Source organism: Paramormyrops kingsleyae, chromosome 25 (genome assembly GCF_048594095.1).
Source record: "Paramormyrops kingsleyae isolate MSU_618 chromosome 25, PKINGS_0.4, whole genome shotgun sequence".
Classification (NCBI taxonomy): domain Eukaryota; kingdom Metazoa; phylum Chordata; class Actinopteri; order Osteoglossiformes; family Mormyridae; genus Paramormyrops; species Paramormyrops kingsleyae.
Genome location: NC_132821.1, coordinates 18,748,752 through 18,771,902, shown reverse-complemented (window position 1 = coordinate 18,771,902; position 23,151 = coordinate 18,748,752). Strand labels below are relative to the sequence as shown.

General features: G+C 53.0%; 1 protein-coding gene and 1 long non-coding RNA gene across 2 annotated transcripts in view; one reads left to right on the top strand and one right to left on the bottom strand.

Moving 5' to 3' along the window:
- The window catches only part of LOC111845786 (teneurin-3-like), a 301,519-nt gene that overhangs the window by 56,906 nt on the left and 221,462 nt on the right, over nucleotides 1-23,151 (bottom strand). Inside the window, exons 13-16 of the mRNA XM_072707755.1 lie at nucleotides 20,555-20,761; nucleotides 13,089-13,311; nucleotides 4,743-4,841; nucleotides 2,742-2,980 (exon numbers count right to left, since the gene is read on the bottom strand). Of these exons, the coding sequence (XP_072563856.1) occupies nucleotides 2,742-2,980; nucleotides 4,743-4,841; nucleotides 13,089-13,311; nucleotides 20,555-20,761 (768 nt within the window). The remainder of the gene's footprint in view (nucleotides 1-2,741; nucleotides 2,981-4,742; nucleotides 4,842-13,088; nucleotides 13,312-20,554; nucleotides 20,762-23,151) is intronic.
- Nucleotides 428-9,845, top strand: LOC140583113 (uncharacterized). The gene is made up of 3 exons (XR_011985902.1): nucleotides 428-678; nucleotides 758-868; nucleotides 9,107-9,845. It is a non-coding gene; the product is annotated as an uncharacterized lncRNA (long non-coding RNA).

Here is a 23,151-nt window from a genome sequence, read left to right as displayed (position 1 = left end):
ACTCAATCAGTACCATCAATTCATATGTTTTTAACAAGAACATCAGCAGACTCACCAGATGCTTTTATTCAGCACAGTTGTTAAACACACGTACCAAACGGAACGGCTATACCGCCGCCGCGGATGCAGACCCCACCCTTTCGCATGGGGAGGGACTCACATCGCAATTGGTAAGAAGCAGATGCTTCCCAGAGAAACGAACGAGCACGTTAACGCCCCTGGCGTGCAGAGCCCAGGGAGGGGGGATAATCAGCCGGTTTGTAACAAAGACTCTGGAAAGTTTGGCTCAGGCTGCCCCCCCCCCCTCCTCCGATGGGGCCCTCAGACTGCTCCCCGGATGACTAATGCAAGGGGGGGGGGGGGGGGGCTGAGGAAGACAGATTCAGTGAGGCTGAGAGAGCACGTGGGAGAGAGAGAGAGGAGTCGGCTTGCTCGGAGCGGGATTCCTGGAACAGGAATAGCGATTCCGCACTCCTGTTCTACGGCACAAAGCCGGTAAACGCGTGTCTGCCGGGGGGGCTGGGTGCGAGCCCTCACTCGGTGAGGATGGCACCGTCAGCCATCGGATTGGATGCGGAGATGGCGAGCGAGCGGCAGCATCAAGGTGAGCAGGCCAGAGCAGCTCTGAAAAATACGACAAGGAAGCACAACGAGCGGCGGGAGAGCGGTAATGCGCCGGTTAGTCCTGACAGATTGCCTTGAGCTCCCCCCACCCCGCCTCACAGTGCATGGAAGACTGACTTTCTTTGTGGTGCAGGAAGAGGAACGATCTCCAAATGAGAGCGGACAAAACCCAGCGGAGACATCGCTTTAGAGGAGGAGAAACATAGGAGTCATCACGGTGCAGCACGGCGCTCTGCGGCCACAGGTTTGTGCACGAGGGCCACAGTGACACTCGTAACGAAGTGCTTACGTTTAATTAACGCTGTGCTTTTGCACTCAACTTGGTGCGTTTTTAATCCCATCGCTAACCTCTGTAGCAGTGCGGAAAGACAATGAGCGAAGACAGCATGCCAAGCACTGCTCTCTGATTGGTAAAAAACAAAAGGGCGTGGAGGGAGGCGACCGACCAATAGGACGAGCAGAACATGGCTCATCACCCCAAACGCCAGCTAGGGTGAGCAGTACACAGAGTTACTGCTGGGCTGTGGCATTCACTGAGACCCAGAGAATACCCCCCGAGGCGGCCATTTTTATTGTGTTAAATGAATCACCAGCTTCACAGCTGCTCCCCCTTCCTTTGCTGTTTTTTTCATACAATAAGCCAGCTGCACATCGCACCAGAGCGAATCAGGTTAAGTACTTTGCCCAAGGGTACAACAGCATGGTCCCTTGAGATGTGACCTAGTAACCTCCTGGTGACAAAGTTGCCCTCCTAACCGACACAGATTCCCGGGCTTTTAATTCAGCCACCCGAGTCAGAGAACCATGCCCCCCCTTCCTACGGCTGACTCAGCGTGACACCGGAAGGTGATGAAGTCTCGTAATAAAAGCTGGACTGGTACCAAAAAGAGAGCCGCCAGATGAGAGCTGCTGAATGCGCTGTGTTTGTCCCCCACAGGCCTCTGTTGTGATTAGGAATCCATATTTTTCCATAAATTATCCCCCCTCCCCACTGTGCCACTGTTCAAGTCAATGGTGTTCAATCAGTGCTTCCCCCAGACCCCCCTGCGACTGCGATGCACTAACCTCGGGCCTCCAATGGTGAGGCGGGCATTGGCACGAGAGGCCGATGTGCCCCCCCATCCCCGGCCTCCACCCGGTCCCTTTAAGCATCCCATCCCCATTAATTACGGCAGCCATGTGATTCCTGTGTCAATATCCGAAACCTTATAGCTCACACTTTCAATTAGTTATCGACCAGCCGCTGGGCGATAAATCTCCTCTATTCTGGGAAGATCTCTGTTATTCTCCTCGTATCACATGTCCCGCGCAGCTTGTTTTATCTGAACGCGCATCCCGAGTAACGGGAGCCGTTCAGAGGACGCCTTCGCAAAGATAGTGGCCGGGGGGGGGGGGGGGGGCGCTGGATGAGGGTGCTGTGGCCGCCCAGTCCCCGGTGACGCATGACACGGGCAGGCCTGCTGCCAATCTGGAGCTTCCCCCTTCGTACTCTGCTGAGGTCTATATACATTGATTTCCTTTCCTCTGGTCAGGACCCACTGTCTTTAACCACTTACACAGGACACACTCATCCAAAGCCCCCAATCCCCGAGTCTCTCTGCGATCGCTTAGTCACTATGGTGTTGGAGCCCTGATGCACCAGACTTCTTGACTGAGGCACTCGGACAAACCAACCACACAGATATTTAAAAGCGAACGATGGCAGCATTTAGCCAGTGACGTTTTTCGTGGCCCTGAAACACGAGCCACATTGACAGCGTGTCCGTAAGTCTGCACTCCGACACCACTACGATTGTAGCGTTCATGTCGGTGCCGAGCTAACAGTCCTCGGAATACACAGGGAAATATAATTTGTTCAGTCCAGTGTGATCCCATGAGGGAAGTAGTGGTCTCAAATGATGGGGTGGGGCCAGGGAAGGAGTGGGGTCGTTTGAAGGGGTGGGGCCAGGGAATGGGCGGGGTCGTTTGAAGGGGCGGAGTCGTTTGTAGGGGCGGGGCCAGGGAAGGGGTGGGGTCGTTCTAAGGGGTGTGGCCAGGGAATGGGCGGGGTCGTTTGAAGGGGTGGGGCCAGGGAAGGGGTGGGGTCGTTTGAAGGGGCATGGCATGTGGCTGGTTACCTATGCAGTAGCAGAGCACCACGGACAGGAGCACGGACACAGCCACGGCGCTCAGGGCGGTACACCTCCAGGAGCACATCTTGGAGGACTTCTTGAACTTGAAGGCACTCCTGGAGAGTGTGTTGCGGGGCAGGGGCCGGGTGGGCGGGGAGTACACGGCCCCGGTCGCCATGGTGTAGCCTGGGGTTGCCGTGCTGAAGAGAGGAGTCGTGCCGGTACCTGTCTTGAAGAGAAAGTGCCTGAGAGAAAAAGGAGAAACGAAAGAAATTCACATCGATTAAGGCATTCAGATGACAAGGATGACACTTTCATTATAAAATACATCCGTGGGGACACAAACAAAGTGTCTCAGAGTGACGCCGACGTGCCCCCCCACTCCCCCCCCACCCCCGTTCTCCATTCCTACCTCTCTCTTACAAATTATATAGTAATAAAACAACAGAAGGCTTATTCCTAAATCCCCCACTGCCCTCCAGTAAAACTATGATTGACTAATAGACCAGGGGGCCTATGGTAATTAACGAGGTCAGCTATTTTAATCAAATTCATTAGTTGGCTGCTTTCTATTAACTTCTGCACCCCTGTGAGAGGCGCCGTCGCTGATGGAGGGGAGGAGAGGTTTAAAAAAAAAACCTTGGCGCCAGTTGGGCGCTATGCTCCCGCAAGCACGGCTAGCGGCCCAATGCGGGCCTTAGTGGCCAGGTCCGGCGACGAACGGCGTCCCTCCGCGGTGTAGGAACGGCCCTGGAGGGGGCGCTGGGGAGACGAGCGTCTGCATGAGCTGCCGCCCTTGTTAAAAGCACTCTGATTGCGCGCCGCTTCACGCTGTTCGGAGATGTGCTCTCATTTCTTCCTTTTAATTGTTTAAAATCGTTCCCATATGAAAGTGAAAAGAGCTCTTTGGACACACTCAGCTAGTTTTGGCTTTGTTTATGTGCCAAGCTGAGGGCCAGCAGATGCCCCCGCACGCCACGTGGCGCTAAGGGCCGGGAATGAGGGCCCGTCACGGCCGCGCCGTCAAAGACGAATTAAACGCAATTTTACGTGTGGCTCCTATATTACAGAGCAGGCTGACGTCTTAATGAGGCTGTTTGCGGCGTGTTAAATAAGACAGCACCCAAATTCTGAATTACTTATTGAAGACAAAGCATTTCAATCAATAAGACAATTTGTGAGACAAGGATGAAATATGCGGCTTTATGATAATTAGAAAAAACCCATCAGGCTGTCATTATTATCTGTAAGCCATTTAAGTAATTAAACTTTTGAAATGGTTTATCTCCAATACAATGCTTACCACTCTTACGCTGTTAACTTTATCTTGCCCTGTGATCACTGACGAATGATTTAAATTTCCACATAGTGTAACATGAAACTGGCAGCTTCTTCTGTTAAAATTCAATTAGTTGTCAGTCAATAAGGTTTAATTATCAGATTCTTTTCCTGCATCACGTCACTGCAGGCTGGGTGGGTGTGGCACCGGGAGGTTCCAGCAGGGGGGGGTGCTCTGTTACCTGAATGCCCCTTTTGGAATGTTCTAGGTATAAGCTGAACACACTCTCTGTGTTTCAGCTGCTCATCTGTAAGCAGTAGAACGTCTCACCTGGGGTCAGGTGACTAATCAGACAAATGTACTGAATTTAATGCCTTTTTGAATATACTGTATAGTTGTCAACTTTCTGAATCAAATGAACCAAAATAAGGACCCAAAAATTGCATGGAGTGAAACTCTTAACACTGAAGCGTCGCCTCTTAAGATTCACAGGAAACGTGCGAGTTTACAGCAGCTCCACTCGCCCACCTAAAATCCCGGCTGAAACACAAAGGGTATTATGTAACCCCCCCCCCCCCCACCCCCACCACCACCCACTACCCCCCGCCCAGCCGAACAAACAAAGCAAACAGAACCAAGAACAATGGGAAGAGAAGGGGGATCTGCAGCGCCGCGTGTGCCGGGTTGGCGCCGACACCGGCCTCATGCAGACACTCAGCAGAACGTACCCGTCCTCACAGCCGCCATCGTGGCACGCCGGAGTGAATACGTCCATCTCTATAAGGCTCTCGTGCCCGTTTTCGAACACTGCTTGCTTTGCTAATTTTCTACATGTGGGGGGGAATGAGATATAGAGACACAAAGTTAGGGGGTTTGTCATCTAGGTCATCAACCCCCTCCCACCCCCGCCCAACCCTCCCCTCCCCCACCCCACAATTCCATGCCATAGTACATCCTGCATCCCAGCTCACAGTGCAGTTCCTATTAACAGAACCCGATTTCACAAACATTACCAGCAGCACCAATTCACACCACTGTTACCATACATGGAATCAATAACAAGCTTCATCAATATCTGTAGGTCTGGGATACTGGAAACTCTGCAGCCTGTTATTTGCTGTTATTGGGTTATTTGCTGTTCAGATCATTGCAGGAATCTTCGGGCAAAGGGTTCTGAAGACAAAACGACGGCCCAGTGGACCAGGCGTGAACCGGTGCCGCGCACCACAACACCTCTCTGGTGTCCTGTTGCTGTCATCGGTTGTGGACCCAGCTGTGGGGATGCTTGCAAATGCTCACGTGCTAGGATCGCTGAGGATGGTTTTAGAGTACAAAGCTTCTGTGGAAAGATCCGGGGGTATAAATGACAGGATGAAATTCTGCACGGGCGCTGAACGGTTTGGGCTACACTTACAGGAAAAACAGGATGCAGAGCTTACGCTCTGGCTGACCACAGCGCTTACGGTCAGGCTCAGGCACAGTGAGGACCCAAACGACCCAGCGGACCGCTGTCTCCCTGATTACAAGAGCCCCGTCCATCGGGGTTAAGCCTGAAGTTCTGCCTGGACCGGAGTTTCTGCCACCAGACAGTCCGCACCGGATCACGAGATCCCGCCGGGCCAATACCATGAGATACCTCTGTTATCCAGTGAAAAGAGCGAAGAGAATCCATCGATTTTGTTTCTAATCCTCGGCTCACGCCTCTCTCAGTACAATCCAACACCCTTTCCACAGCTGGAACTCCAGAGCCCCGCAGACACTGCATGGCCAACAGGCAGCCTGACCTCAATGCCCTTGCCAACCCGATACTGGATCTCGGCGCCTCTGGTATCACTGTAGACATACCCCCGGGCTCAGGGCAGGGCTGAGGAAACAAGTCAGACAACTCAGACCAAATGATAAACAGTGCATCCAACGGTACTTGTGATGAATGCCGGAATCGCTAAACAAGAAACTGGAAAAAATGGGATGCTGGCGCTGGAAGGTAAACGGGACGGGTCAGCGGCTGGGAAAGAAGCAGCAGGACGGCGGGCGTAGTGGGGAACAGGAGAATGCTGAACAGCTTCCAGTAACAGTTCGGTAACAAAAACATGCTGACGTGATGGGATTTTCATAGAGCCACCCACAAAAGGCCCGACTGGATCGGCATGCAAACCATTAGCGCATACTCCCCCCCCCCCGTCAGATGATAAAAAGGTAATATTGCGCTTGGGGACGTTAGATTTGTTGGATATGAATCATATTTATCTGTGTTCATCTGCCATAAAAGGGTAATAAGTGACAGAGCCGCGCAGTGTATATGTGCCCAAAATGACTGACTCAGGACCTGGCCGCTGCTCTGTGGCCATACCCTCAGAGACATGCAGCCCTTCTGCGGCCAAACTGACTGCAAGGCCGCTGTGGGCCGATTAGAGATGGCATGAGGCTCAACGGGAAATTACTGTTCTAATCCTTGGTGCCCCTTTTCACACTGATCCGTGTGGAGCAGCGCCACTAGAACTGTCCCCATACGAAAAGTCCACATCTTCCCTTTGCATCACATGAGGAAGAAACCCAAAGAGATTACGGGCTGTTAGCAATAAGCATTAAAATGCAAGCCTCGCGAAGGGGACAGCTGCATCCCTGGCCGCTGCTGCGGGAAATGAACACGTCTCGGAGACACCAGCTTCTCCAAATGCTCCATGTACGAACATGTGTGCAATCTGTCACTTCAGTGTCTGGCATTGTGCTATTTACATACCCAGAGTGATTAATGTTGGTGTGTGTTGGTGTTCTTACTTTCTACCAATTAAAGTGAAGTTTCTCTGCTCAAAGCAGAGGGATGCTGTAGCACCTATGGGACACCACATCTCTCTATATTTAAGGCAAAGCTGGGAAGTCAGAAAATGCAATCGTCCAAATGTCCACAAACACAATCTTCTCTAGCTGCACACAAAACAATCCAGGCTTCCATGACTAGTATTCTCATGCTGTCCAAACAACAATCTAAGTCTCCACGGCTACAGTGTTCTCATGCTGTCCAAACAACAATCTACTGTAAGTCTCCACGGCTACAGTGTTCTCATGCTGTCCAAACAACAATCTAAGTCTCCACGGCTACAGTGTTCTCATGCTGTCCAAACAACAATCTAAGTCTCCACGGCTACAGTGTTCTAATGCTGTCCAAATAACAATCCAAGAATCTATGGCTAGTGTTCTCATGCTGTCCAAACAACAATCTAAGTCTCCATGGCTACAGTGTTCTCATGCTGTCCAAGTAACAATCCAAGCTTCCGTGGCTACAGTGTTCTCATGCTGTCCAAACAACAATCCAAGCTTTCATGGCTACAGTGATCTCATGCTGTCCAAACAACAATCCAAGTCTCCATGGCTACAGTGTTCTCATGCTGTCCAAACAACAATCCAAGTCTCCATGGCTACAGTGTTCTCATGCTGTCCAAACAACAATCCAAGCTTCCATGGCTACAGTGTTCTCATGCTGTCCAAACAACAATCCAAGCTTCCATGGCTACAGTGTTCTCATGCTGTCCAAACATCAATCCAAACTTCCATGGCTACAGTGTTCTCATGCTGTCCAAACAACAATCCAAGCTTCCATGGCTACAGTGTTCTCATGCTGTCCAAACATCAATCCAAGCTTCCATGGCTACAGTGTTCTCATGCTGTCCAAACATCAATCCAAGTCTCCATGGCTACAGTGTTCTCATGCTGTCAAAACAACAATCCAAACTTCTATGGCTACAGTGTTCTCATGCTGTCCAAATAACAATCCAAGTCTCCATGGCTACAGTGTTCTCGTGCTGTCAAAACAACAATCTAAGTCTCCATGGCTACAGTGTTCTCATGCTGTCCAAGTAACAATCCAAGCTTCCGTGGCTACAGTGTTCTCATGCTGTCCAAACAACAATCCAAGCTTTCATGGCTATAGTGTTCTCATGCTGTCCAAACAACAATCCAAGTCTCCATGGCTACAGTGTTCTCATGCTGTCCAAACAACAATCCAAGCTTCCATGGCTACAGTGTTCTCATGCTGTCCAAACATCAATCCAAGTCTCCATGGCTACAGTGTTCTCATGCTGTCCAAACATCAATCCAAGTCTCCATGGCTACAGTGTTCTCATGCTGTCCGCACAATATAAAACTCTATTCTTATAGTGTCCCGTTGCTGTCCATGAAATGATTTACATCTCCACAAGCTTGTCTATGCTTCTGGCTCAAAACACCCTAAGCAATGATAATGACTAGCTTCCCCATTGGAAAGACACCTTGTTAGGGTAAAGCCTGGTAAACACTTGAAATGGCAGTGTTTATTTATTTTGCATGTATATATTTCATTATTATGCAGTTTTCCAGCTGTTTAACAAGGTGGACAAAAATGAAAATCTTCAGTGTACCCAAGAGTCACAGCTGTTGACACGTTATGGTGGGTAACCACAGCAGCACACTGCACTGCAGATTTCATAATTCAGTCCGTCTATTCCAGGCACTGTAAGCAAGGCTAAATGTGCCACCTGTCTGGAGCCTTGAGAGAGCATCAGGGAGGAGGGGCTGACATGTAGGTTTCAGGAAGGTCACCAGACCCCCCCCCCCCCCACATACCCCCCACCCCCCACTCCAGAGCTCACCCAAACAGCAGAGTTCATTAATCTGCACTTGCCTTGGATAATCGCTCTCAACTTTAACACCTTTAATTGAAGCCTTCAGGGAGCCACATTCCTGATATGTGGAAAACAAAAAAGGATATTTCAAGATCAGCCCCGTCTGGGGGGGTGGAAATCATATGCAGAGAAGCTGAAGTGCAAACAGGCGCTGTTTGAACAGCCCCAATGACAAAAGGAAAGCCGGCATGATAAACCTGGCATAGGGATGAGAAACTAACGCTCGTCATTGTCATTCAACGGCTGCCGCTGGCCGCCACGCTGCTCTCTCTTCGCCACCCACGATGGCCTAATATTTGTCTGTCCTCTACCCCTGTCAACATTTAAAAACTTTTACACATGTCTGATGACTCTTTTGTTATACATGGCATTATTTAAGTGTCTAGCTGGTGTCATAACTCAAAGCCTGCTCCCTGCTTTATGTTTATTTACAGATGTTCTTATCGGGGCTTAGGTGAGGCAGCTGAAGACCTTCTGGGCCCTGAACCATAAACCCCACTGTCCATTTACTGCTACGCCTCCTGAAGAACAAGCGCTAAACACCTACTACCACAGCGCAGTGTAATGTTGACATGAGGTACATGTACACACAGTGAAAGACAATGCAACGTATGCTGCTCTCTAATGGGTCCCTCTACTGGTTCTCCTAACCTTGGTTAGACCCAACAACAAGACCGATCCCGATGATACTATACGAGGCTAGAAAGACAGAGCCAGTGAAGAACTAGCATGGACCTCACAAGTAAAGGTGAGCCTGTCAAACGAGTGGACAGGGAGAGTTTCCAAGCATAGCGAGATAGTCAGAAATATGAGTAGCGTAGACTTTAATTTGCCACTTGTCAAAAACCTCTCCCCTCTACCTCTCTATCTGTATCTAGATTATGACATTTCTGTGTGTGGAGTGAAAAATCATTTGCAGGAGCGGAAGAGATTGGGTGGTCATTACGATTCTCTGGCTGTCTATCTGCCGGCCTCTCCCTATTTTCCATTGAGACATAAGGGTGCCATTATTCCGCTTCTTGGTAGTAATGTGACTCCTAAGCATCCACACCTTCCACATCCTGTTTCGGCAAAATCCCCTGAATTGTGAATGTTTTATTGCACCTCCCCACATGCCTGCAGCTTCTCCCGAGGAAACAAAGCGGATGCAATGTCCAGCTAATCGTTCCAGAATGCCAGTGGTCTAGTTTTGGCCCACAGCTAGTACAGCTTTGAAAAACAGGCTCTGATAAAAATGCATCTTCTAAATTTGTCTCTGCTATTAAAAATCATCAGTGAATCCCTGTTAATCATCTCATCTTGTCTGGGGGTGGGGTGACAGGGCGGGGGGGGTGGGGGGCTGGGGTTGGAGAAGTGCCGGAAGGAGGCTAAGTTTAGCCATCACGGTTGTGAGAGCCGCCGACCGACTTGGAAGCTTAAGACAAGTGTGAATCGCAGATGTTGGTGCGTGTGAGCCATCAGCCGCAGGGGGTGGGTGGGGGGAGGGAGGGGGTAGAGGCAGGGTGGTACGTAGCACCACACGTGATCTGCCTGCTCCCTGTAAGCGGGGGCCATCAGTGAATGTGTTCAGGATGCTGTGACCCACCTGGGCCCCGAGATGACGCCCCTGCTTATGGCGATTCCCCAGGGAAGCCAAGAGGTGGCGACGTGATTTGCTCAATCCCAGGGACAGAGTGAAGTTTGGCACCTCTCCTATAAACCAAGCAGCATGCAAGGCTGCCTTCCAGCTCCCTGCAGGACATATGGGCTAATGTGAGCGGCACATGAAGGCGCTGGAGTTGGGATGGTGAACTGGCTACTGCAGACATCAGCATAGAAAACTCTGGTAGAAAGAGCCTGGTGCGAACCAAAGGAGCCTTGGTTTGGCTGAAAGAGGGAGGAGGGGATGTAAGGCAAAATAAACCCATCTGCCCTATCCAAGGCTGCAGGTGTCCTTTCTCACACAAACATCTGTCTACCCCATCCGAGGCCTCCTTACTCAGACACACCTGTCTACCCCATCCGAGGCCTCCTTACTCAGACACACCTGTCTACCCCATCTGAGGTCTCCTTACTCAGATACACCTGTCTACCCCATCCGAGGTCTCCTTACTCAGACACACCTGTCTACCCCATCCAAGGTCTCCTTACTCAGACACACCTGTCTGCCCCATCCGAGGCAACGTGTCTCCTTTCTCACAAACACCTGTCTGCTCCATCTGAGGCCACAGGTCTCTTTTCTCACAATCACCTGTCTGCCCCATCTGAGGCTGCAGGTCTCCTTTCTCACAAACACCTGTCTACCCCACCTGAGGCCGCAGGTCTCCTTTCTCACACACACACCTGTCTACCCCATCCGAGGTCTCCTTACTCAGACACACCTATCTACCCCATCCGAGGTCTCCTTACTCAGACACACCTGTCTACCCCATCCGAGGTCTCCTTACTCAGACACACCTGTCTGCCCCATCCGAGGCAACGTGTCTCCTTTCTCACAAACACCTGTCTGCTCCATCTGAGGCCACAGGTCTCCTTTCTCACAATCACCTGTCTACCCCATCCAAGGTTGCAGGTCTCCTTTCTCTCACACACACCTGTCTGCCCTATCTGAGGCTGCAGGTCTCCTTTCTCACAATCACCTGTCTACCCCATCCAAGGTTGCAGGTCTCCTTTCTCTCACACACACCTGTCTGCCCTATCTGAGGCTGCAGGTCTCCTTTCTCACAAACACCTGTCTACCCCATCCAAGGTTGCAGGTCTCCTTTCTCTCACACACACCTGTCTGCCCTATCTGAGGCTGCGGGTCGCCTTTCTCACAAACACCTGTCTGCCCTATCTGAGGCTGCGGGTCGCCTTTCTCACACACACCTGTCTGCCCTATCTGAGGCTGCGGGTCGCCTTTCTCACAAACACCTGTCTGCCCTATCTGAGGACTTTCTCATAAACACGTGCCTCCCCCCTCCGAGGGCACTAGCCTCCTTTCTCAGACACACCTGTCTGCCCCATCCGAGGTCGCAGGTCTCCTGTCTCATAAACACATGTCTTCCCCATCCGAGGCTGCAGATCTTCTTCCTCACAAACCAAATTGTCCGACTGAGATGATTTTGCTAAAGTGAGCTGCAGGATGCTTTCTACCCTACAGTGTGTCTGGTGAGTAGAATGTGGGGGCTTTCTGAGTGACCGCACTCACATCAGTGGCGTGATGTGCTGGGTTACTGTGTGTGTCAGTACTCACATGGAGAGTAAAGGATGGATCGATTAGCAAAGAGAGACAATCAGCTTGGGGGTGTGGGGGGCAGCTAGTAGGGTTAGTGCGGCTGGTGGCCTCCCCACCTTTAAAGCCATCATTTTTTTTCCCGCTGCCTCGGCAGCGCTGCTTGTTTTATTTTGTTTTGTTTTATTCTTATATTCAGACTCTCTTTAATAATGGATGCTTAAAAATTGTTCCATCGATGGCATTTATGAGAGCCAAGGTCAGGGAGAAGGGAAAGGGCCAGACATTGCAGAGGGGACGGGGGGTGGGGGGCAGTAATTAAGTAGCTGTTTGTCCTGAACCTGCTCCTGTATGGCCATAACCACCCCGGCCCCCACATTCCCGCCCTGTCAAACACCTGCGCATGGTTTCTTTTTCTGCTCTTTCCCCAAAAAACAGCCACTTAACGGCGAGCAGAAGGTCCCTGGGATGTAAAGGAGAGCACAAATTAGAGCGTGCTCACTCGCTCACTCTCCAAGGTTAATGCTGCCCGAGCTGGGGGGCATGTGGGTGCTGTCTAATGGGCTAAACCAAGACGATTTCAGTCAGGGAGGGGCGTCAGCTGCGGCCAAAACCACACGGCGTGTCTCCCGAAGCCACAGAGCACCTGGCCTCTGGTCCGTCCCTGAAAAGAGGACACCTCTGCAGGTAGCTGGATGAGCAGATCATCCAGAGAGCAGCCATAACATCAGCAAGGAGCAGCCTCTGAATCCAGTGCTCCACCTCCACTTCTCCACATGCATGTATCAGAATGGAGTGTTTTACACACCGATCTGGCTCACTGTTGGCATATGGCATCCCCCACGGGGGTGTCTCCTGCCCCCCCACGGGCCCTCAGACTGCCTGATGGGGTTCTGGGTGTCTCCTGCCCCCCACGGGCCCTCAGACTGCCTGATGGGGTTCTGGGTGTCTCCTGCCCCCCACGGGCCCTCAGACTGCCTGATGGGGTTCTGGGTGTCTCCTGCCCCCCACGGGCCCTCAGACTGCCTGATGGGGTTCTGGGTGTCTCCTGCCCCCCTCTGGGCCCTCAGACTGCCTGATGGGGTTCTGGGTGTCTCCTGCCCCCCACGGGCCCTCAGACTGCCTGATGGGGTTCTGGGTGTCTCCTGCCCCCCACGGGCCCTCAGACTGCCTGATGGGGTTCTGGGTGTTTCCGGCCGCCCCCCATGACGCCCCCCCCACACCTGCTCTCCAGCGGTGCATTGCTGCCCAGGACCCAGCTGTCCTGCAGCGGGACGGACTCCGGCGTGGTTTGCAGCTCGGCGGGCAGTGCGGCCGGCGGCGCCGGGCTGTGGTTCCTGCGGCGGGTCAGCGAGTTGTGGTTCAGCGCGGTGACGGAGGGTGGCGGCTTGTGGGGCGGCGGCACCGGGGGCAGCGGGGGCTGGCCCTGGTGGACGGGAGGCTGCTCTGGAGACAGAAGGAGAGAAGGAGGAACATTACAAAATGACAAGGAGAGAAAGAGAGGGAGAGAGAGAAATCGAGAGAGGGAGGGGGAGAGAGAGAGCGTAGCAACGCCCCGAGGAGGCAGGTGACCATCAGGCAAAGTCGTTAGGAGCCCCGACTCCATCGCTGCCACCGTAACACAAACAGCCGACAGGCCCCAAAAAGGCAGGGGTGACACTCCTCTATGCCCCTGCTTTCCGCCATGTCTGGGGTGTGATTATGCCTTCCCCCCCCCGCACCCCCCGTTTACCACTAGAGGCTGCGGCCACCTTTCTGCTGCACGTCGATAGCGGGGTCCCGGCATGCAGGAGACGCAAAGTGCTCTGAGATTGATGCTAACGATCAGGATGTTTTACATTTAAAATTTAATCAGCGGCGGTGGAATCAAGTGACTTGCAGCTTTTTCTGTAGCCCCTGTCTATTTCCATTTGTGGGGGGGGGGGGGTAGCGGGGGGGTGGGCGGATCAGTTTACCCATCCCTGCACGGTCACCTGAGCCAAGTTTATCTGACCCCATATCGCTGAACAGGCCGTAAAAATTTGCATGAGTAACACGCCTGATAACCACGGAATCAGGGGCCGGACGCGGCACAAACAGCAATGGTGGAGGGGCAGCTATTACATCAATGGTGCTTTGCTTTTCAGATAGGCCCCTGCCCCCCCCCCCCACCATGGGTTCAAAGGTTTCCTCTTTTTAAAACAACCTCAAACTTAAGGCATGTGCCTTGAATTAGGGTTTGCTGGGAAGCCAGATCCAACACTGGACAGAGTGAAACTGGCCATCTCCATCCTCAGTATGGTCCGGGAGACCTCAGGAGTCCCCCACCAGGGGACATCCCATAAAAGCAGCGGAGGGAAAATCTCACCCCCCTTTTCACACCCCCTTTGAGTCACATATGGGCAGGATGGAGTCATCCCCTAAGCTTTGGTTAAAAAAAGAAATGTATAAAATAAAAATAATAATGAACAGTAAGAGTAAGACGGCGATGGCTAAAAAGGAGCCCTCTGTCCTCTTCTTCATCCAGCTCCGCACGTACACACTGGGCAGGTGGGCAGCAGAGGCCAGAACCCAACCCACTGAAATGAACTGGCGTGTCGGTGCGTCTGAGGCGGCCTTTAAGGTGCCTCGGCCGGGATCCGGCCCCACCGAAGACACCAGCTGTCCCGGGGCACGGTGACGAGCTCATCCATAATCACAGGAGCGTTAGAGGCCCAGAAGATAATTGGTCCTGGTTAAAACCCTTTAAGACCTTTAACTGCGGCTCTGAATTATTTAGCTACATCACTTAAGGGCCAGAAGATGTAAACAAAGCCAGAGCAATTCCGCCCAGCGCAGCTCTCAAGTGCATGTGGTACATTTCTATCGATCAGTCATCTTACGTATATCTTTGGTCAATTTTGCTCCGGCTGATTCCCTCAACAGGCGTGCTGGGGAGCGGAGACGTTTCATCCCTGGATCACTCCTCTGCATTACCGCGTCCACGGCGGAGCCAGACGGACGCCCCGCCGCCGGAGCCATGGGTATGGCCCCCAAAGGAGACAGGCAGGACTGCAGAGACCGCTCCAAACCCGCGCCAAATGGACGACCCGCCCCTCCCCCCTCAGGCCAGCTCAGGGCTTTTAACCCAGCCAATCAAACGCCTATCTTTTTCTAGTTTCTTTGACTGGCCCTGATTTGATCCTGGCCGTCGGGTGAGACCCAAAGCCATTTGTTGTTACCAGGGCTGTGGCAGGCGTTCAGGTGAGGAAAGGGCCGGGAGGTGGAGCCCAACATGATCCCTGACGCCCAACGCACCATCACCACGCAGGATTCAGTCCCATAACACCGGTGTGCGTATCAGAGGGACAGGTCCCCTCCCCGTGACACGGGCTCACGGCTGATCTGGCACAGAGGCCGCTCATTCCGTGATTCTTTAATTTCAATCCAAGGCCATAAAATCGCCTCGGCTGCTCCAGGGCTCTGTGGGTGTCTGGCCTCCATCCACCAGCTATTAAATTAGCCATGGATGCCCGACCCCCCTATCCTGGACAAGGCAAACGAGGAGCACGGAGCATAAGACGTCATCTGGGCTGCACTTTATTGGTCTGTGTGTGTGTCTGCATCTGTGTGTGTGTATCTGTGTGTCTATGTGTGTGTGTGTGGAGAAGCTATATATCATTTTTCAAAAGGGCCCTCAGTGAAGTGTGTGAGCTCACATCTGTCTCTCAGTGTCTTTCTGTCTCGCTCACACACACACACACACACACACACACACACACAAACAAGGTGTGCCCTACACCCACGCGCTCATGTGGCTGGCACATAAAACCGAACCCCAGCTGTAAAAAGCAGGGCCGTTTGTGACTCAGCAAGCTGTAAATGATGCGATCCCGCATGAAACAGTGCAGATTGCAGCTGGGTGCATGGGAGTCACGCTGAGTGTGAGCACGGGCGTGCGGTGGGTGTGGCCAACCCAGCGGCCAACCGGTGCAGACGGAGGCCCACACGGAGCCCTGTCTGGAGCCCGCGCCCCCGCCGGGACCCAGTCATCGCTCTGACTTTGTGGGACTTGCTGGCATTCTGCACTTGGGTCGAGTTCCAACATCCTGCAATCAGCATCACAGTCCCCCCTCCAGGGGCAAACGTGTCACCTGCCGACTCCCCCCCCATTCCAGGCCAGGCTCCTTAGCCCCCCTTTCCAGATCCCCGCCCCCAACCTCAAACAACCCCCAAAGTACACAAAGCTGGCCCCTGGCTGGTGGGGAAGGGGAGTGATGTCATTGCAGCTTCTCCAGCTGCTGTTAATGCTGGACCAGCGCTCTTGTGAGAGAATAATCAAACCCTGTCAAAAATAATGAAAACCTTTACTTACCCCCTCTAACCCGAGTTACGACTGACTAATCAAACCCGCCGCGAGACACTCGGCCACAGATGGTCCCCCGGAGGTCGGGAGCGATCAGAGGCAGCGGCGGAGGATCACACGCCGTCTCCCAGGCCCATGACGTGTGTTGCGTGGCGGACTGCGAGCCTCACGTCTCCACCTGGCCTGCCATTTATAAAGGCAGGCTATAATTACCCAAAGCTGGCATCAAGCAAAACTCTGTGATCTTAATATGACTCCCAACGGGCTGCAATCCCATAATAGCAGACCTGGTGCTGTGGATACGAAGGACGCCCCCCAGCCCTGGGAATGCCACTGCCTTCCATCAGGATGACGTTTCTCCCGGATGGAGCAAAGCCACCTTGTTCCCTAAAGGTATGACCTTTATCTGCAGCGAGATTAATGTCAGTGACCCCCAAGCTGCAGGTTCGAATTCCCTCCTCCACCCCCCGCAGGTGCAGATCCTAACTTCACTCGATCTGCAGTCAGCAGCCATGTTGCCTTAGGGGGTGATGAGCTGTCTAGACATGTGGTCACTGTCTTTGGTCATTCCTGTGATCCACACGTCCCCCGAGCGTGCCCCCGAACGTGCCCCCGAGCTGGGCGGACAGGATGTCGCCACCTGCTGGCTGCAGAGGACCCCAGTGCTGCCGGACCAGTCCGCCATCCGCCGGGAGTCTCAGGTAACCCCCTCCCCCCCGGCCCCCCAAACTCAACAGCTAATTGAGTTTCAAGTTTCGGCAGAAAATGACCTTTTGAATAGAAGAAAAACAGAAACCTTGGGTCATGCGATCAGGGGAGGTGGGACGTGATGGGTGCAGGGGCGCCCCCCAGAGGCAGCCTGCACGTCTGCACCTCGCAGAACAAACCTGATACCTTTCAGAGCCACCAGAAACATTTATAAAAAATAAATTAAAATATATAGAATCTGACATTGGAAGAGGAGAGAGAGCCATGGGCCTGAGTCACATGAACAGCCGCTTGGCATGGAGGGTAAATATCAGCGGTTATGACATTTATAATGGAAGCGGTGTGCGATTCCCTGGCAGGGAGGCCTTTTTAAATATTGACGAAGTAAAAGCAGAGTACTGGTGTGGTCGATGGGGGCCGGGCGGGGACGCGGCGGCACGCTTGGCCCCTCCGGAGGCTTCCGGCAATTAGCGGACAGTGGCCTAATCAAACAGCGTCACGGCAACCGCTCAGCGGCGTGGATGTTCGTTTTGTGTTTGCCCTTCCATAACTGTGGGGAAAGGCGAGTGGCGTGTTAAATACAGAGTATAAAAATCATCTCGGCTTTGTCTGTCTCCCACCCGGTGTGCCGTGGTCAGCTGGGGGGGGGGGGGGCGAGGAGATCAGACGGCACAATCAGACAGCGGCGTCAGGAGGCACCGGCGGAGCCCGTCTGATGGGCTGTTTGGCCAGGCATGACAGGCACCTGCTCCTCATGAGCGAGAGCAGAGAGCAGGCGGCTGTGCCCCCCCCCGAATCCAAGCAGCCCTCCAACTATTACTGTTATTATCCAAATTCTCAGGAAAAGCTGTAGTTTTCTTGCACTTTATGCAGCGCGATGCCACAGACAGATAAGCCACACACAGAAACACACAGGCACACAGACATACACAGACACACACAGACACACACAGACACACACAGAAACACACACAGACACACACAGACACACACAGACACACACAGGCACACACAGACGCACAGACACACAGACACACACAGACACACACAGAAACACACACAGACACACACAGACACACACAGAAACACACACAGACACACACAGACACACACAGGCACACACAGACGCGCACAGACACACACAGACACACAGACACACACAGACACAAAGCCACACAGATGCAGGCACATAGACACACACACAGACACACAGACATACACAGACATACACAGAGACACACACAGACACACATAAGCACACACAAAGACACACACACAGATATACACAGAGACACACACAGGAACACAGAGACACACAGGCACACAGACACACACAGACATAAACAGGCAAACACAGACATAAACAGGCACACAGACATACACAGACACACACACAAACACACATAAGCACACACAAAGACACACACACAGATATACACAGAGACACACACAGGAACACAGACACACACAGGCACACAGACACACACAGACATAAACAGGCAAACACAGAGATAAACAGGCACACAGACATACACAGACACACACACAGACATACACAGGCAAACACAGGCACACAGACACACAGAGGCTCTCACACAGGCGATGGGAGGCAAGCTCCATGTGTGACTAATCAGTAATTACTCACTTTTACTGGATTCTCACATGTCCAAAAACACAGACTGCCTGAATACCCCTGGCAGCGAGCTGGTCCAGGCCCCCCCCCCAGCCGGCCGCACGGTGTACAGGCTGCAGGGGCCTTCACCCCGCCGTCTGGCCTGTCTGTGATACGCCATTAAGGGGGCGGGGGGCGTCGCACAGGGTTTTATCTGATGTTCTGACTAGAATCAGTGCTGGTTTGATCACACGGACCCCCGGAGACACTGGCGCTGTGTTTCTGGATCAGAAAAAGCAGCCAAACCCCCCCCACCCACCCATCGGTCAGATTGCTCACACTCTGGACCGCGTGGTCATACATGCAGGGTTGTGCCTCAGTGGGGCCTACCACTGCAGCAGATGGGGCCAGACCTAAGAAGCTTGGGCATCTCACCTCGCCCCCCCCAACCAGGCTGGCAGCATCACTTTGAGCCTCCAGATCGTGTCACCAGAGCCGCCATGCAGTCATGTGATTTTAGGACGTTGGGGGGAGCTCTCATCAATTCCAAAGTTTTTGAGCAGGACAACTGGTGCCGTATAAGTCTGGCTCTCAGAGAGAGGGCCGGTGTTATGGGAATCCCAGGCATCCATCGTCACATCCCGCCGCTCTGGATAGGATACTGCTGCAGTTAACTGGGCCCCCCCTTACTGATGTGCGGCCATACAGATGTGTGGCCCCCTGGGACTGGTCCTGCCCCCCACCCCCGTGGAATCAGTGTGTGGCTGAGGGGCCTGGATCGCTTCCCCCGCTAATTGGCCTCTGATTGCATGTTTGATTACAGGTCATGCATGGAACTGAATGGAAACCAGCCGCATATGCAGGCCTTTAAGGAACGAGCCAACTCCTTAACGAGCCAAATCCTTAACGAGCAAACCCTGAAGGAGGGGAGACCGGCGGCACGAGCATCGCCTCGCAGGCCGTTATCTCTCTCTCTCTGGCAGTACTGACTCTCTGCTGCTAGCCAGGCTGCTGGAGGGGGCTATTCTGCCAAAATGTCCACTCCACCCATATCCCACAGTATGTGGGGACAAAGCCTGCTGCGGAAGCTCCAGTAAGTCCAGCAGGCGGCACAGCCTTCAAGGATCCAGACGGCAGGCAAAGTGAAGCCAGAACCCAGCTGCCACTTCAGACGACTCCGTCTGAAGCTTAAATGAGGCGACAGCGCGTCAGGAAGGGCACTCTGTCGGTGAGAGCCCGCTAATCAGGGCCACAACGTGCATAGGCGGCAGCCGAGCCATGCCCTGTGGGTGAGACGTGCTCTGGGTGAGACGCTGTCTAGGTGAGACGTGCTCTGGGTGAGACGCTGTCTGGGTGAGACGTGCTCTGGGTGAGAGGTGCTCTGGGGGAAACATGCTCTGGGTGAGACATTCATTGGGTGAGACTTTCTCTGGGTGAGACATTCATTGGGTGAGACGTTCTCTGGGTGAGACTCGCTGCTTTTCCCACGTTCGCTCATCCAGCTGCAGCCTGTACAGACGTTTCTGTGCTGATCTACATCACAGCAAAGCTGAAAGTCATACTAGTATTTAAAGTGCCCTTTCAGCAGCCAGCAACGTTCCATTAAGATGTACATAAAAGGCCCATTTCCTAAAAAAAAGTGCTCTGTCTGTACCATTTGACAACAGTGTAAACATTACCGTCACATTGCATGTCTATCATATGCTTAGAGTAAAGGAAGAAGCAGACTTCCTGAAGAGCTAGAGCATGCTCTCTGTGATGCAGGTGTGCTCCATGCTCAGCGGCGTAGCACGGCGGGTACGTGTCGGTACCAACCACATTACAGGTCACCGAAGCCTCCATGGCTCGTTAATCTGCAGGACAGTAATCGCTCTGACGTTGAATCGTGATGATCCTGCTAATTGTAATGCACTTGCCCGTCCGTACAGAATAGGCTGAGTGCCCAAGGTATAATCCTCATGCAGCGAGCATGGCTCCTCCGATAAGGGGTCACGCGGCGTGTGCACAATCGCACCCTAAAAGAAAGAGATTGAAAGCGGCCTTACCATCAGTGGCAGAGCCCCGGCCCGCCTGCGCTACCGGGATAAACGCACGGGCAGTGAACTCTTCATCCGAATCTGAGCCTCGAACCGGCTGGGTGCTGTCATTACTTAGCAACGGCCTCTGGTTGTCATGGAGATTGGGTGATGGAGGTTGGGAAAGTGAATGCCTGGCAGCTGATGGGCTGGATAGGGAGGATGGCATGGGAGAACCTAAAGGAAAGAAAATAAGCATAAACAGGGCAACGGAAAGGGGGCCGAGGCAGGGCAACAAAAACGGACTGTAATGATGAGGAGGCGGGAGAGGGCCTGGTATGAGGGAGCAACCCGAAATGGAGGGTGTGCCCGTGACGTCACGGGGGACGTGAGTCTTGGCTCTTATGGTCACGGAGAGCCAGAGGAGCTGAGGGGCAGCTCAGACGCTGCAGCTGACTGTACAAAACTGTCTAACAAGAAAGCGGAGCTATGTTTTTAAAGAGCGCCGAAAAGTAAAGCGAAACGAACGGAAAAGAAGCGAACGGATCTCCAACAACAACTGGAGCACGCGTCCGAATCGTGGCTTGGCGGGCATCTGTTCATTTCATACCTCAAATTATATACTGTATTGACTACTTAGCAATTAAATATTTAGCTTAATTGATTATTATTCTATGTAACTGCAAAGTTTTTGTTAGCATTTATTTAAAAACATCCATGATGATGAGCCTTGTGTTCTACAAACAAAGTGGGCAATGTTCCTGTGAGGCAAACCCAGTTTTCCTTATAAAGGGCTACTCCACAAAGTGAGTGCAGGGCAATGTTCCGGTGAGGCAAACCTGGCCGGACAGGGGTGGGGTGCTGGCAGGATGGGGGCGGGGTGCTGGCAGGACGGGGGTGGGGTGCTGGTAGGATGGGGGTGGGGTGCTGGCAGGATGGGGGCGGGGTGCTGGTAGGATGGGGGCGGGGTGCTGGCAGGATGGGGGTGGGGTGCTGGTAGGATGGGGGTGGGGTGCTGGTAGGATGGGGGTGGGGTGCTGGTAGGACGGGGGTGGGGTGCTGGTAGGATGGGGGCGGGGTGCTGGCAGGATTGGGGCGGGGTGCTGGTAGGACGGGGGTGGGGTGCTGGTAGGACGGGGGTGGGGTGCTGGTAGGATGGGGGTGGGGTGCTGGTAGGATTGGGGCGGGGTGCTGGTAGGATGGGGGTGGGGTGCTGGTAGGATGCGCGTCCCAATGTCAGGATTAATAGCCTAAAACTTGGCGCAGCACAAACCCGCTGTTACATGAGCCCTGGGGTCATCACAGAGGATAAGGTGGCTTGCTAACAGGACTCCCCCCCACCTGCCCAGTGACTATATGACATCACAGTGGTCAAATGTTCCTCCAGTCTGGATCTCAGGGTGGTGTAATTACTTTTCCCATTTGTATCAGCTGCACTGTGAAAAGGCAGACAGACACCTCCTCCAGGAGTTTACAGGAGGAGCATTTTAATAATTCAGCGCATATACACAAGCACAGGGATTGCTGGGTGGGGGCAGCGGATTTCAGGAAATGACCAATGAGGAATCAGTTAGTGTTTTGTTGTGGGCAGCTGTGACCCCTGGGTGCCACCCGACACTGGGGTGCAGCTCGGGACCCGAGCAGGAGCTTTGATCAGTCACTCTCTCTCTCTCTCTCTCTTTCTGACATTGAAACTGGGAGAAAATAAGAGCCCAATAGCAGACGGTAAGGAAAACAAGATGGGCTGTCATGTGACCTTTTCGTCCTCCTTGGATGTCTCGCCGCTCGGTGCCAAGGCAACATCGTTGGGAGGCTGTTCCACACCTACAGAAATATCAGCTTGCGCCTTTTCCTGTATGCCGCTGAGAACACACACACATGCGGACACAGACACACGCACTCACAGACACACACACACAGACACACAAGTACTCACACACAGACACACACGCTCACAGACACACAAGCACTCACACACAGACACACGCGCTCACAGACACACACACACAGACACACAAGTACTCACACACAGACACACGCGCTCACAGACACACAAGCACTCACACACAGACACACGCGATCACAGACACACACACACAGACACGCAAGTACTCACACACAGACACACGCGCATACAGACACACAAGTACTCACACACAGACACACGCGCTCACACACACACAAGCACTCACACACAGACACACGCGATCACAGACACACACACACACACACAGACACACACACACGCAAGTACTCACACACAGACACACGCGCATACAGACACACAAGTACTCACACACAGACACACGCGCTCACACACACACAAGTACTCACACACAGACACACGCGCTCACACACACACAAGCACTCACACACAGACACACGCGATCACAGACACACACACACAGACACGCAAGTACTCACACACAGACATACACACTCACAGACACACACACACAGACACACAAGCACTCACACACAGACACACGCGCTCACAGACACACACACACACACAGACTTGTCATCCACGCCATTGATCCTCCCCCCCCCCCCCCCGTGTGTGATTCTCTGTGTACTATAGGCAGCTCTGTCTTGTCCTGTTCTAGGTCAAAACAAATCAACACTTT